This window comes from Excalfactoria chinensis, chromosome 4 (genome assembly GCF_039878825.1).
Source record: "Excalfactoria chinensis isolate bCotChi1 chromosome 4, bCotChi1.hap2, whole genome shotgun sequence".
Taxonomy (NCBI): Eukaryota; Metazoa; Chordata; class Aves; order Galliformes; family Phasianidae; genus Excalfactoria; species Excalfactoria chinensis.
Window position 1 is genome coordinate 74415099 of NC_092828.1, and position 16765 is coordinate 74431863.

General features: G+C 47.3%; 1 protein-coding gene across 16 annotated transcripts in view; it reads right to left on the reverse strand.

Annotated features, from left to right (window-relative positions):
* Window positions 1-16765, reverse strand: part of ARHGEF9 (Cdc42 guanine nucleotide exchange factor 9) — a 153442-nt gene that overhangs the window by 13565 nt on the left and 123112 nt on the right. For all 16 annotated transcript variants that reach the window (XM_072334159.1, XM_072334157.1, XM_072334146.1 and 13 more), the window contains 3 exons: window positions 13315-13446; window positions 1749-1992; window positions 955-1023 (listed from right to left, as the gene is read on the reverse strand). In XM_072334159.1, the coding sequence (XP_072190260.1) occupies window positions 955-1023; window positions 1749-1992; window positions 13315-13446 (445 nt within the window). The remainder of the gene's footprint in view (window positions 1-954; window positions 1024-1748; window positions 1993-13314; window positions 13447-16765) is intronic.

The following is a 16765-nucleotide window of genomic DNA, read 5'->3' on the forward strand; positions in this document are numbered from 1 at the left end:
AGAATTCCTTCAACTTCTGGAAAGAAAAAAAAAAAAAGGAAAAAGAAAAGAAAAGAAAAAAAGAAAAAAAAGAAGAAGAAAAAAACAACCCAAAACCTGTAGAGAATATGGAAGAATCTGTCTGGGACTCACTGTAGCCAAGAAAACTATGAAATCTCTCAAAACCCTTTTATAGTCCTGGTTGTGCTGAGGTACTTCGGTAACTAATCAACATGCCTATGACTTTGTGAAGCCTTGGAAAACTTGAAAAATTACATCTCTGACTTTCCCTCTGTATTTACTGCTTCAAAACCTGTAGCTGCAAGAGTTATTGCAAGAGATAATTAACACCAGCTGTTTCACCAGTTGAGACTCCGTTTAGTGTATAGCATGGCATTTATTAGTTGGCTGCAGTCTGCCTGGGTTGGGAAATGAACCTGACAGTAGAGATATATAACATCTTCACCAAGATACGTTCCTTCCTAGTGCTGATGCAACTGTGCTGTACTTTAAAAGTTACAGGCAGCCCCAAGAATCATGAGCATCCCCTTCCCAAAAGCAGGGAATGGGAAGGTCTCTTACCGTGTCCAATATTTTAGCCATCTTTCTTTCCTAGCGGGACACACTTTGGGAATTAGCAAAACACCTACACATCTTCGCACACTCTCCCATCTCAGCCTGAGATAAACAGCCAAGAAAGATTTCTGCCCCCAGGGACAGCTTCTGGACATCAGACTGGAGATAACGAGATCAAATTCATCTCTGGTGAAATTCCACTGGCTTCTGCCACATGAGACCAGAGATTAATTTGGCCCACAGATACATTAAGAAAGGATACAAAGCACAAACGGTATTTTATAAAAAAGAGAAAGGGGAGGGGGAAATTCAAGGGAGACACTGGATCCTAGCCCAGCAGGATTCAGCCCAGCCCGCTCCACCCTCACATCACCAGGCACAGTGCGTGTTGCCGGTTACCTTTTTGCTTACTGACTTTCTTTACTGTCATTGCCGCTTGCCGCTTTTGATTTTCAGAAATTTCAAAGCCTGAAAAAGGGAACACGGCAAATACAATTCAGAAGTTGCTTACAGAGCCTCTCTTTCTTTTGGGGAAGGGGGGGATTTTCTGCACTGTTCGGCAAACACAGAGCTCCCTAGGTGGCAAAGCATCACCCAGCAAGCTGTGTGTACAGTAAGGTGTTTCAATGGAAGGCCAATCTGCCTTGAAAGGACAGGCCTGCTTATAATCTCCCTTGTCTGTATGGAAAGTGTAAGATTAGATACATTATTATTATTATTATTATTATATTATTATTATTAACAGGATTGTAAATACGCCCAGTACTTTACAGCTGAGCAACACAAACTGAGCCTGAACTGACACTCGTTGCAGTCAGTTTCTGGGCCAATGCTGAAGGAAGGGTATGGCTGATCGGTCACCAACTCACCCCCTCCCTACCCTGCACAGGACATGCACAGCCAGTGCAGAAAGGAGGCAGCCAGGAGACTCTGGGTCAGAAGGCCCGAGAGTTCTGTTTCACATATACCTCTAGAGGTCCAGGCTTGAAGCTATGGGCAGAATTTGCTCACTGAGGGCCAAAAATACCACTAACTGGAAGGAGATTTACTTCATGGCAACAAGAGCAGCCAAGGACATCTGAACAAGGTTTAACTGTGATGCTACAATTAAAAAAAAGTGGGCTTCTCCAACAATTGGGGCTAAATTAAGCATTACCAACAACCTCCTTTCAGACCCATTTCATATTCCTCACCTATCTTTTCATCTTCTTTTACCATCTTCCTTTCTTCTCGGAAAGCTCTGAGCCATCGCAACTTCTCCTCCAGTTTCTTGGCAAAGAATAAGTGCATTTCCTCAGTCTCCTTGTTATGAAGTTTGAAGGCATTCTTCATGCTGACATTGAAGTCATCATCTCTACCATCTTCTATATCTACCACTTCATATTTATCCATGTCTATGCGACCTTTGTAATACAGAATATCTCTTCGTATCAGGTCCTGTGGAGACAAAAGGAGAGATGGACTGATCGTGAGGTACTTACGGAGCCTGAGCTCAGCAGGGAATTCGCAGGAGGGCTGAGGAAAAGAAAGAAGCAATGGTGAAACAGTCAGAGTCTTCCAACCTCGTCTGCTGCGAACGTATTTGTTGCTGACGGAATGAATAGGGGAAACACAGAAGTAGAACAAAATACAAATCCTCATGCTGCAAAATTTTGCTTACAGGAATGAAAAAACACCTTTGAGCCAACAGAACCCTTCCATCATTTCCCATGGGTTCAGTGCCTTCTTACTGAGCATAAGGTATTACTCCTGCTCCACATGACAGGAGCCTGATGGGATTCCTGTGCTGCAAAAAAAGCCTGTATGGAGAGAGGAAACTTGTGAAATCAGCTTGTGCCCACTTGGCACTGCAGGGCTGGGTCTCCCTTTTCCAGACCTGCTCTCAGTGTCAGGGGAGATGGGTCTGTGCCGCTTCTTCCTGGCACCCATTTCCCATTCTTACACAGTTCATTGCTGAGAAAATGCCCTCAGTTCTCCATTCAAAGCAGTCTCAAATTCTATCCCACCATAACCTCAGTTTAACCTCTTGAGCCGGCTTAAATTTTTGCTTTTCCCCTCCATGACGTTTGTAATCATCTTTGCGACCAAACCTCCTCATCTTCACCTGCTTTCTACACTGATCATTCCCACCCCCTTGTTTTTCAGCAGCAGCTCACTTCTCTCCATCAGGAAGGAAGAAAACAGAAATAGCCTTCTGCTACTGCACTGGCACAGCTGCGTGGTTACAGCAGCTGGGGAACAGTAGATGCACTAAAAAGCAATGTTTTGAGAATACTGTGTCAACTGCTCAATCACAGATGTGGAACTGTGCTGAATAACCACTGTAAAAGACAGACACCTGCCTGCTTTCCCCCCCTTCCCTCTCTGTACTTCTTTTGGTCCTGCCCATCACATTTGGTACTGCCTTTCATGGAACTATTGTTGATTTACACTGGTGTTACAGGAGCACTGGCCTCTTTCATGGAACAGATAACAAAACATGACTACCAGAAAGCAAAGCATTAATTACATAAAGACATGACCACAGAGCGTGTTTCAATCTATAAGACATACATATATATAAAAACACAAATTCAGAAACATACCATTAAGATTGTCCTCCTCCACCCGCTGTAAAAATCCAGTATTTAGGCGTATTAAATTAATGTATTTCAATATTTTTTGGCTTTTGAAATTGCCTAAAGATAAATGTTTCGTCAAAGGACTCATCTGAGAGGAAGAAAATCAATGTACAGTACTTATTTACTCAAGTAAGCTTTAGGAGTGAAGGTTCTTTTTTACGAAGGAGAGCAATGGTGTTGTTTTAAATGAATCATTCGTCTCAAAAAATAAGTTGTACATCACAGTTTTTCAACAAACATGTTCATGGATGTGCCAGACAGGACAGGCTGTCATGAGACAGGACACTGCCCAGGAGATTGGAGTCTTTAAAACCTGCCCCCCTCCTCTGGAATGCTTTATAGGGGAAAAAAATACCTGTTAACTAACATAGAGCACAAATACCTTCCTCCTGGATGAAGGCTTTGAGCAACGATGCTGTCCTAAACATAGGGATATTTCAGTCTGAACATGCAATCCATAAAACTTCTCTGCATTGCCCTGATTTGGCAAATTGCTTCTTTCTTCACCCTCTGTCCCCACCTAAACACTGAGAAAAGGCTGTGAAACATCACTAAACTTGTTCAATTGAATCAATACTGTGCACTGGTTTACATTTTAGCCTTGGACTAATCTTTAGAAATAGCATTCAGCTTCACATTCTCAAAAGACTCAATAACAGACCTCACTGGAAAAAAAAACAGACGTGCTCCTTAAATTAGTGATACCCACAAATATTCTTCTTCACGGAGAAGCGGCCGACTCACTGCTGTAGAAAACTTCCAGAAGAAAGCAGGCTGTCCTTGTGAGGCAGGTGAAGTAGGATCAAACCTACTTTGTGTGCAATATTCATGACTAAGTAGAGATTTGCTCATAAAAATATTATGAAAATAAATAATCACAAGCCTCCTTTTCACCCGGTGCTGAAAATACCGCTCTGTGCATTACCTTTTTGCAGGCACGTACGTACTGAATGCGGTGGGTTTTTTTTCCCCTCTCATTTTTTGTTTAGCAAACATGATGAGCTCCCTTTAATAGCTGAGTGAGTGCTCTAACAGCATTATGCAAGTGCTACGTAGGCCGCCTGGCTGAGTGGCTCCGTGCCTTCCCCTTCTCAGGCTGCAGCCGAACAGTCACTGCTGCGGCACTCCGGGGGCTGCAGGTGCTGCTGAGCAGTGGGTGCAAAGGTAATGGTGTTGCCTAGGAGTTATTGGAGGAGCAATAAGGAGATAATAGAATCTCACGAGTGCTTTCAGAAGATTATTGTTGGGGAAAATGCAATAGCGGGAAAGAACAAGCTCAGCTATCAAGAGCGTTTGCAGAAAACACACAAAGAAGGAACGCTGCAGCTTTGTCCTTGAGCATTAAATAAGCGCACGGGGAATCAGGAAAAGAAAACAAGCACAGAGCTCCTGCCTGCCACTTCTACTTTCATTTCGAGAAGAAGCTTTTTGATAACAAGAAGAAATGAATCATCTTCCATCGGCCTCCCCAGAGCTTAGCCTGGCACCAATCTGCTGCTGGAGAAATGGCCCTGGGGGAAGGCCCTGAGGAGAGGATGCACAGGAGGACAAAGCCATGCAGAAGTCCAGGAGGGAGCTCAGAGCTGGCCCTGAGAAGCAATCACCGCTCTGTGCTGATGGAACACTCTTTTCCTGCTTCCATAAAGGAATTACCATTCCCCACCCACTGGCACCTGTACCCCATAGCACGTGTGTGTGCGTATGGCTCGTTACACCTGGCTTTGGGAAAGCTCAGTCCGTAGAGCAGACTGATACCTGTACCTGGGTACCATCATCTGGGATGGCTCAGCTGTCTGCTGCTACTTCTCCTTTCTTCCCCTCTCCATGCTTACACTCAATAAACATATTATTTACTACATTTTAACATCCATAGTATCAGAATAATAATAATTACTTGAGCCACAAATATTCTGTCACGTACGTTCTTACAGCTCTCAAAGAAAAACAGGTATTACTTAACTCCTTGCCAAGCACAGGCATCTTCAAATGCACTTAGATGACAATGCAATTGGTTCCAACAAAAATTAGGAGTTCATCTTGGCTACATAATTGGCACATGAGGCCAAAGCCCTGTTTTAAGAAACTTATTCTGCATGTGGACAAGAAAATCAACATCTGGGACAAAAGCAGGAAATGAGAGTAGCACTGCTCTGTGTGGTTTGTGGCAGAAGCAGGCAGGAGGGCCATGGCAGGGCAGAGAAATGAGCCCTGTCGCTCTGCACACTGTGTCTGTCGTGCACAGGACTGCCTTTCCTTTCTTCAAGCACATAAGCTGAATCAAACAAGCACACACAAGATAAAGGAAAAAAGATGTGTGGTGGAAGATGAAAACAGATTGCTTAAATGGGCTGGTAAGTAGTACATGTCAGAGGGACAAAGCAAATAGGTGCACACAGATGGAGATTTATCAGCAATGGAGGTAGCTGCACTGGTGAAAGGAGCTCAGCCTTAAGGGATGGCAGAAACTGCAGCTGAGACAGTGCTATTCCTGATCACCCCATGGATACCACTTAAGATAGTTAAGAGGAAATTACTGAACTACAGACACTGGTTTTGTTTACATGCTGCTGTATCAGTGTAGTTTCATCTTGCATCCTGGCTTTAGCAGAGCCAGCATGAAGACCAGTTGCTTTGCACTGCCCAGTTTTTAATGTCACACTGAAAAAAGACCCAAAGAGTTACATAAGTGCAAGAAAATGTAAAAAAGAGTCTGTAATCTTGGTCATTGGGAAGGCTGAAGAAATAGAGCTGTAAAGCTAGAAAAAAACATTAACGAAAAAGAATGGGCTGTCACTGTTTTGACAACATGAATACTTTGAAGAGATCAATTATTCTCCATTTTGATTGTGGCTTGGCTTAATTTACTATAAAGGGGAATAGGATTTGATACGTGAAAAAAGATCTTTCCAGCTACAAGAGTAGCTAAGCACTAAAACAGACGAAATAGAGAAGTCCTGAGACAGCATTCCTTGGAGATTTTCAAAAATAGGGTTAGATAAACATCCATCAGAGAAGATCTGAGTGCTCTTAATCCTACGAGGGAATAGCTAATCTCCTGGGGTCCTTCCAGCTCTGCCTTTTGATGTGTCTAAGAGAAAGGCGACAGATGGAGAAGAAAAGGGATGAGAGCAGGTAGGATTATTATGGATTTGAGGGGCAGTGTGAGGGAAGCCTCCAGGCACCAACCAGGACGGCGAACACAAGGGAGCAGTGACATAAACCCGCAGCCTCTGCAGACTGCATCCAGATTGCATTGCGTGGCTCTTAAGAAAATTGATGCATTTAGGTCATTTGCACTTATTTGTCTAAATATGATCTTTTTTTACCCTACAGCTTCTGTACATTCTTTTTCTTTTTTCTAGCTGAGGTTAATTAAACTCGTCTGAATAAAATGCTCTGCAGTCTGTTCACATAATACGTACTAAGAATATATGAGGAAAAGAATGAAGCAAAAAAAAATTACATATATTTGATGGGAGCACAAAACAAAGATGTGACACGTTACATAAACCTACCATGGCTCTGCTCTCTGTGTTTGTGTTCTCAGAGCATTGCAGTGCCTGTGCTGCAGCAGTGCTCTGGGGGAGGACCTGCCTGGGCCTTATCCTCCTGCTCCCACCTGGACTGGAACCCACCTTGCTTGCTGCTCTTTCTCCAAAGGGGGGAGGCAACTTAATCTATCTGGGTATGAAGGAAAACTGACTCATGTCTGTTATCAGGAAATCAAGGTTGGTCTTTAATTGGAAAATCGAAAGCTATAGTGTGGCTTCCACGGGGAATTACGCACCTACCCCCAAGTTATTACACCAGGTACAGCCATCTGGATAAAGAACTGCACCTGTAAATCTGACTGTTCGATAACTCTTACTGCAGTGCTGCTTTCTCCCGCTCACTAGCTCTAATCCATCACGTTTTCCTGCTGCGAGGACCCGCAGCCACACGGGCAGGCGTTGCCTTTGCTTGCAGGAGTTGTGCAGTGCCCTGCAGGAGCCCCCTGCTGCTGCAGAGCAAAGAGAATATTAATCACAGGGAGGGCAATCTGTCTGCAAAATGGCTTCAGAATTAGAAGCTGTTTAAGAGATTAAGCAGGATGAAATTTCCTTCTCCATCACAGGGCACAGCTGAGCACTGTTCGAATAGGACGCTTGCATTCCCTTGCTCAGGGCTGTTGTCTCTGGGAGAACAGGGCACATTGTATCTTTCATACGCATGGGGTGAGTTCTGCATGGAAAGAACTCAGAAAGGGCTTGGGAATGAGTGACCTCCTTTCTGGTGCAAAGATCCAGTGCTGCCTCCCCTAATGGTCCCAGTGTGAGGCTTGGGACTGGATGAGGGAGCTGGGGGGACACAGAGGAGTTGTGCTTTTACTGCAGTAGGCAGGCTCTCAGCAACTCCAGTGCTTCCTGCAACACAGGACAGCACAGACTGACTTGTAGGTGCTGGGGAACAGAATGGATCCCAGGCTGCTCCTTTGGCAGCCTCTGGAGAGGGCCTGGCCCAGTACGTATGTGGGTAATGGGTTCCTGCACCTCAGTATGTAGCCACTTTTGTGCCTTTCAGAAACTCCTCATATATGAGCATACAGGAAATACATCGAGATAGATGGATAATGTTGGGTAGGACGCCAGGAGGGACTGTGAGAGATCCTAAGACACATTATGATTTGAGGATGGCCCATTTTTTCAAGTTTACTCTATGCTAGGTCACACTCTACTTCTCATGCGTAAAACAAATTGTCTGTAGAGCAAGAGCCATTTCCAGCCATGAGTCATTAGATCCCTTTATGAACTGACAACATAAAAGATGCCAAACCCAGAATAATCTGCTACAAGTTTCTCATTGCACTCACAGGTCGTTGGTCCCTGGTTACCAATTCCTGCACGTCCTGATGGCGCTCTGGGTGCTTGAGGCTCACTGTGGATTTTCTCCCTAACCCTCTAATGGGATAACGCTATCTTCATATCTTACAGGGCAACTGGGAGCCGCAAATAAGTAATCTTTGAAAGACACATGCTGAAAACCCTTGATGACATTTCTTTACCAACTCAAAGCCCTTGATGGCATTTCCCTACCAACCCAAAGCCCCGGTGGCCATTCTGTACCAGCCCAAAGCCTGATAAGAATGAACAGCAGCACTTGCACCTGCGCCCAGGGCTGGAATGCTGTGGGTGCTGTGCTGTGTACATGTAAGAGAGGTCACAGCCAGGGCTTACACCAAACAGCCAGCAGTGGAATCACAACATGGATGAGGCAGAGAAGCAGCAGCATGCTTTGTGTTAACAAGCAGCAATCACACAGACTGCCCTTGCCCAGAAGCTAATGGGAATCTTCAGGAATCACAGGGGAATGGGGATGCAGGGATGAGGCTGAAGGAGGTCCTGCTGAGCACAAAACTTTGCAGCTTGGAGAAGAGCTGGGGCTGAAAAAAAGTCAATAAATAGTGAAGAGTTGATACTGAAATTGATAACAGACTAAAACGGAGTCCATTATAATGACACCCAGACACCAGCCCCCAGTCTGGAAAAAGCTGAGCTGTGTTTTCAACTTGGCTGTGGGTCCAAGCCTCCTGTGCAGTGACCTCCCATTGGCCTGGGCAGGGGGTGCAGAGCAGAACAGCTTCTGCAGAAGGAGGGAGCAGGGTTTTTCCATTTCCTCCTGAAATTCACCCTGGTTTTCCTGCCTGCCTGCTCTCCATCTCCACTCTGCCCAGCCTGCCGTGAGCAATGAGTGCATGGCATGCTGCCACTTCGCCATGTCTTTGGGTATCTTTAGTCATAAGGGCTTTCAACGTTCTTTGGCTTTTTAAAGAAAGACTCAGTGCCTACATTTTTAAAATCTAATTTACCTTAAAGCGACCCTTTGAAGAAAGCAGCACGGCCCGCTTGTCAGGAATACTAAGGACACAGCTTTCGGTTGCATTCATTCCTTTAACCCCACTGCAGGCTGCTTTTTTAGGCTGGGACAGTCACGCACCATTCTCACCACACTGCATAGTCTGCTGCAGAACTGGGTCTCTGCTCTGCCCAAACTCAATGAGCCCTTTTCTGGGTTTTTTTGCCCTAAACATTCTTGACCTCAGAAAATAAATCAAAGCCCTGCTGAGCGTTTGGATGCCAGCAGCTGTGAATGCTGCTATCACCCCATCAGGCACCGCGGTTTGGGCTGAACCAGCAGGGGCTCAGAAGGATGCAGGGTGATGTTACAGCCCTGTATGCTGCCTAGGATGGGCCAACTCGTAGTTGCCCCAGGGGCTGCCATGTGAAGGTGGGAGCCCACAACCTCTTGAGTTTGGGTTTATGTAACTCTTCCTGCACAAAGACAGCTGTGCTGGGGAGGTCGGCAGATTCCTGCCAAATTATTCAGCAATGTCTGTCTCCTGAGTTTGGTTATAGATGCTTGATTCATCCCTGCCAGCTCCATGAAGCTGCAATGTGGGCTCTGAGTGGGGGAGGACTGGAGCTGAAAGCATTTATGTGGAGATGCTATTTTTGCTCAGTGTATTTAGTGGAACATCAGTGGCATTTTCATGCCTTGCTCCAGCTCAAGCCCAGTCATGCTGGATGCGAAGCAGTGAGGCGAGTGCCTTTCCAAAGCACTCATAGCAAGAAGGGATGGGAAGTTCTTCTGCAGACACATCCCTGGCTTGTCTGCTTTGTTCCCAAGGCTGTAGAGCCGTGCTGCCGACAGGACACCACACCAGCATGTTCAGCTTTTGAGGTTTTGCTCGTGGGCCAGATTTACACCCACTGCAATTCCAAGAACGATAAATGAGGCACAGAGAATGCTGTACAGCATCTTGCATTTCTATATAGTTACATGAGTAGGCTAAACGCGTTCCCTATTGAGAACAGAAATCATACACTGTGAAAGAGCCTCTAAATTCAGCCCTTCCTGGATTTCACCATGACATTGGCAACAATAGCCCAGAGCCTTCTCCTGCCCTGAGTGGAGGTGTGTCTGTTCCTAGCTGTTCTCTGCCCATCCCCTGCATCCCACTGGCCCCCTGACCCTGCCCAGCAGTGCCAGAGCAGCAGCACTGCCCTTCGTGCTCATCTTGTGCAATGTCATTACCTCAGACTGCAGAATGCCTGTGAGTGCAACACACTGCCACATCCCTCCCACTGCCCAGCAAAGGGCAACACACCTGATCCTGCTGCAGGCGGACCCAGGCCCAGCGCATGTCATTCTGTGGGACCTGCACTGCTGGAAGGGACAGAGCAAGGGTGGGAGGTGCTGCAAAACTCAAACTGTGCCTTGTGGGTGAAAAACCACTTGAAGCAACAAGAAACATCCCCATGCTGTGCCGTGTTTGCAAACAAGGTTTTCAGATAGCCCTGTGTGCACTATTAGGCTGCAATAAAAGCCAGGCTGTGGTGGTGGTGTGAAGATTACCTCTGTGTCTTAGCAGAAGTGATACAGAACTAGGCCTCCTTCCACTAACAGTGCTCAGAAATGTCTCTTTTATCTTCCTATTTGGGAACTTGAACTGCAATGGAGTTTGACAGGATTATTTTATTTACTCCATTTCCTACAGCAGAGCTATTTCTGGCTGGCTATTGCTACTGCTATTAAGCCTCTCTCATTTTGATTCCCATCCAATGTGCTTTGCTGCGGGAGCTCAAGGGAAGATGGCAACAGCAATAGCCCACAAGCCAGAGTTTACATTGCATCTTGATTGCAAGAGACACAAAAAAAGTGCAAGTGAAAGCTCAATGTGTTTCATGCAGTCACTGATCTTTTAGTGCTGTCAGAAAACACACAACACGGAGCCCCATCATGGGGGAACGGAAAGCACTGTTTGGTGCAGGAGCACTGTGAACCTTTCCCATTTCCCACTGCCCTTCCAGCCTAATGCCACAGCACTTGGGAATCTGGGGGATATCTGAACTGTCACCCCAAGCAGAAAAAAGGGATGCCCATCTACTACATGATGAGAACCTCAAGGATCCCCCGACATAGCAAGATACGATTGTAGGTAACAGTGTGTGGCCCAGGCCTGGATAGGAAATACTCTGTTTTTCAAACTTAAAGCACCTCTACGGCAAACCGATAAGAAAAGTAGAGCCCATGCCTTTAAGATACCATCTTTTAGCACCAACATCATCAAGGATTGACTTCATTTGTTAGTAACTACAGTTAACACAACGGAATATGTATTCTTTCCTGAACACAGACGTATGGTTAAGTCAAACCAAAGCTCACAAACACCACAATCTCACATTTTCAGCCAACTATATAAAGGGGGGAGATTGCAGAGCCTCCAGAAAGCAGGTCATGTTCAAAGTGGAGGGGAGTTTATATGGAAGTACATTAACTGCTGCTGAAAGCGGATTGCTGGATACTGGAGATCCTGCCATAGCCAATAGTGGATTGCTCAGGCACAGGCAACACTGTATTGGAGCAGCAGAAACATGGCAATTATTGGTAACATAGGACAGAGTCCTGCTGAAACCCTCCCAGGCCATCTGCCTGTATGGCTGGCAGAACAATCCCAATCCAGCACAAGCAGCAGAAACATGGATGGCTTTTGAGATTGTGCCTTGTCCTTAGGAAACACACACAGCAGCCAAAATGAAGCAGAGCTCCCTAGCACCGACACCAACAGTGCCACTAACCCCTTGGCCTAGAGGGTAAGCGCATCCCAGGCAGTTTCCACCACACAGAAACGATCTCATCATCTGCCAATATGAAGATTTGCTGAAGAGGGAGATTCCTTGGGATTCTCCACAAAGTTTTGATCAGACCCAGTGATGACACGAACCTGTTTGCATCCTGATCCCACCCCTGAGCTCCCCCAGCCTGCTGAGAAATGCCGAGCACTCCACTTACTCTGATGGCAGCAGAGATCCCAGCTCTGGTGCTCCTGGGAGCAGAGGAAGGCCCGACACTCCTCCAGAGCACAGCCTGGATGCTGCCTTATGAATCGGAAATTCGGGGTCACAGTCAAAGTTTAGGAGGTCAAGATTATAAAATTAAGCCCCGCTGCATATTTGCAGACTGATGCTGACAGCTCTCTGATTTCGTTATTGTTGCTGTTCTGCTTTTTTTTTTGTCACAGAGACGGGAGAGATGTACAAGGCACAACAACAGTGGGTGGAGGGAAATGCACACGTTCCAGAAGGCAAAATCTCAGTCAACCATGACTCAGGAGAAGAAGGTGCCACCCACTGAAGGCACAGGGCAGAGCTGCATGGCAGCGGGCAGCCGTGAGCTGAGTCAGGAGCCACCCACACCATCCCCGGCTTCCTGCAGCCACGGGCACTCCCCAGGGGCTGCGTGCCATGCAGGTCCATCAGCTCACTGAGCACACCCTGCGTGCCATGAACACAGCCCTGGGTGCATCTGCAGCCAGCCCAGGGAACTCCCTTTGCATTTTGTGGATCTGCAGCACAAATGGCCACGATGTGAGGGCTGCCAGCAGGGAGAGGCACCCAGAGCTGTGAGCTCTGTCACTTCATTCCAAACTGCTGTGATGGTAACGAGCTGGGATCACCTCGGTGGGACTGTGGCTGATCAGTGAGGCTGCTGCTGCCTGATACTCCAAAATACAGCTCATCTGTTGCTATCAGTGCTACATCACAGTAGTTCTTCACTCCCTTTCTCTTACCTTCACGGAGTGTTTCATGGCAGAGATGTCCTCTATAAACCAGCACAGCAGCTACATGAAGATGAGGCTTGAAATGTATTTCTCTGAGTGACACACGCACACCCTGTTACACACCGAGCTGCTGCCTGACAGTTCATCAACAGGCAGCAAGCATCATTTTAATGCAGTAATTGAGCTGCCTGTGCAAGTGCCAGGCTTCACAGTTCGTACAGAAATTCTAGGGCTACCTAATCCCAGATCATATGCTGCAGCCAAAACCCAAAAGTAGAAGTGAGGCAATGAGCCAAAACAAAGGGCACATGAGAAAAAGGCATGAAATGAACAAGGGGAGGCCAGATTTACTACCAGCATAAAAATCTCTCGGTCATGTTATACTTAGCACCCTATAATTCAGTAGCATGTAGCACTACCCATATCCTACCTGTCTGCACAGACAGCAAACAGCCACCTTGTCCTAAAAACCACTTTGGATTGGAAAGCCCATTCCCAGCATGTCCTCAGCAGTGCTGTTCACTGCCTGGATGTCCTTACCTTCTTGCAGAGAACCATCTGGTGATCAAAGAGGAAGAAAACACGCTGCTGGTTCCGTCCGTAGGGCTGGTAAATCCAGGACATCTCTCCCGTGTAGATCAGCTCTGAGCTGCGGTCCAAGATATCGTCTCCCTGGAGGGCACAGAGAATGAGGCCATGTGAACCAGCGCTCCCAGCAGGGCATGCTTCTCTTTGTAGGATGTGGAGAAACAATAATTAAATAAGATTTTGGTCTTTCTGCGGCTCTCAAGGCTGCAGTGCCTGACTTCAGGCCAGGAACTGGAGGTGGGGGATCATCCTGGAGGAAAGGAAATCAAGTAAGTGTGGACACTCAACACACAGTCATTGTGGCTCAGAGCGCAGCGAGCAAAGCAGCAGCAGAATGGTGGCTCCAGGACAGCCCCATCCCCACGCTGCACCCCCAGACCCAGCTCACACTGCAGTGCCCATCCCACGGGCACAACCAGCTACAACCCCTCAAGCCTGCAGCTCCCCTGGGCTCCACAGAGATGTCCCTTCAAGATGCCAGGCCAGCTCCTTGCATCACCCACCCTGGAGCTACCAACACTCCCCCCGATGCTGCCACCTCCATCCCCACACTTTCAGGTGATGACCACCCCTCTCCCACAGCATTCATGTTAAGAGCTCCTCAGCCCCAAAATCCCATCGAGTCGGCTGGCTGCCAGCATTCCCTCACCCTGTCTCAGCCTCTGGCCAACAGTTGTTTTCCTCTCCCTCTTTTTTTTTTAAGGATCTGTGAGCAGATGGTCTTGCAAACACAGCGCATTCTCTCCCACTCTCTGAGAGAACAAATGCAGTCACCCTCCACTAATTAGGATGAGCTGGACTTTTTAAAAAGTTAATTAAAATCTATTTATTAAAAATGGGTGAATTCACCACCACCTGCCCCGTGGGCACCTCAATGCCTCACTCCAAACACCACAGAAAGGAGCAGGATGACTTCAGCGCAAAGGTAAGGAGCAGGATGGGGGAGAAAGTGGGAGAAGATAATTCCTTTATTGTTTTTGGCTTTGAAACCAGCTCTGATGCCAAACTAGAGCCAATTCTATGACAAGAGCATCCCAAAATCTCAGCGAACAGCTTGTAAGGGCTCTGGATGCACCCAGGCACACACACTTTGCCGGTCCAACTTACAATGCGGGTGCCAGAGCAACCAAGAGCCCTCCCCAGCCCTTGCTTTTCAGCGAGGATTTCAGACTGCAGGTGAATATGTAATTAACCTCCTGGCATTGATTGGAAGCAACTGTCTGAGTCCCTGGGCCCTGTGACAACAGCAGCTTCATTAAGTGGCTGTGGCATCATGCAGCAGCAGGGACTTTTGGGTGGCCCCAGTGAGGTGCTCATCCCCCTCTCCATCTCGCTCTGTGGCTGTGCTGTCTGAGGGCCCTATCAAGGCAGCCTGCCCAGCACATGGGATCATTTTAGAGTGCCCCCAGCAGTGGGACCTCCTAAGGTAGGCAGCAAGGCCCAGGGATGCGCCAATCCTTCCTCGGAAGGAAACACACAGGCTCCAGAAACTGTGGGCTTCTTTGGCTAAACAGGAGCTTATCTGAAGCAGATTCACAAAGCCCACGGATGGGAGCTTTTCTGAGGGGGCAAGCCTAGGAAAGGCTGTCTGCTAAAAATAGAAGAGCAGCTTTGTCTTTTACTCCTGTGGTAGCATCTCAAGCCTGAGGACACACAGAGGGCTCTGTAAACACTTCGACTTGATTAGCGGGATCCAAACTGTGTAGTCCCTGCAAGCAATATAAAACAAAAAAATTCAGATCTGAAATGATAGGATTTGTATTGCGTTTTCTATGCTGTGAAAACAATTTTAACATACAATCTATAGGCTGGAAGCGGATGATTTCAAGTGCTGGGTTAGCACATTTGGAAATGTCATAGTGCAGACAGTTTGGGACCAGCCCTACAGCCCCAAGCAGCAACCCCGGCTAGTAATAAAAAGCCTCAGGCCAGCCTGGTTGGCACCAAATATCCAGCTGCAAACAGAGGGCAGGAAAGGAAGCTGCGTCCTCTGTTCTGTATGCAGTCATCAGCACTCCTGCATGCACAGGGAGCAGATGTGGGCTGGATGCATGCCCCCATGCTCTCTTGAGCACTGCAGAGTGATGCATTTGTCCTGGGGCTCATCCTGCCTCCTAAACAGAGGTCAGTGCTTCTGCTGCTATGGGAAGGCAGCAATCCCCAGCTCCCCAGCTGTGCTATAGAGCTCAGTCTTCTACAGGTAACCACTCTGCAATAGGCAGTCACCCTGCTATAGGTGACTGCTCTGCTATAGGTAAGTGTGCTGCTGCAGGGGACCACCCTGCTATAGGCAACCACTCTGCAACAAGGAGCTGGGAGGAACCGAAGGGTTTTTCTGATGTCACACAAGCAGTGCTGCTGGATGAACGCTCCTCACTGTTACTGCCGGGCACTAAATCCCCTCTCCTAGTTAACATTCAGCGAGCAGGGCTCTCTTCTGCCTGACACTGCTGTTCTTTAATTAGAGATTGACAGGCTGATTAGCACTCTGGGCTACAGAAAGATCAGGGAAAAAAAAAGGAAAGCGAGAGAAATGTTGTCTTTTTCATCAGGCTCCTTTTTTGATACCTTCTGTTGCTGGGAAAAAAATAAAATAAAGGAGGAAAAGAAAAAAGCAGAAGGATCCGTTTCAGTCCCTGTTGTGATTTTTCCCTGGGAGGATTTCTCATCAGGCTGTCCTCACTTTGAAAATAGCACATTGGTTGCATGCATCTTTTTTTCCCCCCCCGTGTCATTCTTGGATTCAATAACGTAATATTAGGCCAAAGCCAACTATTATGTATTACATAATTAAGGGCACCGAGTCTTGATTTAAAGGACCAGTAAATAATGAGAATGGGAAGAGATTTAGAAAGACAGTTTTCATTATATTTTGCAATTACATATCCTTTACCCTTCGTGTAAATTTAATACTCTTGCAACCTGCCAAAGTGGCAACCCACGGGAATCTCGGGTAGCAATATCTAGAAATCTGCATAAACCAAAGTAATCTGCTTAAATAGCAGGCTCAGGTTAATTGAGGCTGTGAGCGAGGCTCTGCCCTGCACCAAACACCCCACTGCTACCTTAGGATGGCTGATCCCTCCTGGGGATGGCAGTCATGGGACAAGCAGCCTGGCCACAGCTCCCCACTCCAAGCAGAGCCGGGCTGAAGGGAGCAGCACCATGGCCTGCCAAAGCACACATCTGCTTCCCATCAGCACGGCAGCTGCGGCGGGCACTCAGTGAGTGAGGGTGCACTCAGGGCTGTGCGGGGCACTGCAGGCACTGCCCAAGCAAATGGCAAGGTTGTAAATCATAGCATCACTGAATGATTGGTTTGGAAGGGACCTCAAAGCCTATCCAGTCCCAACCCCTGCTGCGGGCTGCCCGCCCACACCAGCTCAGGCTGCCCTGGGCCCCA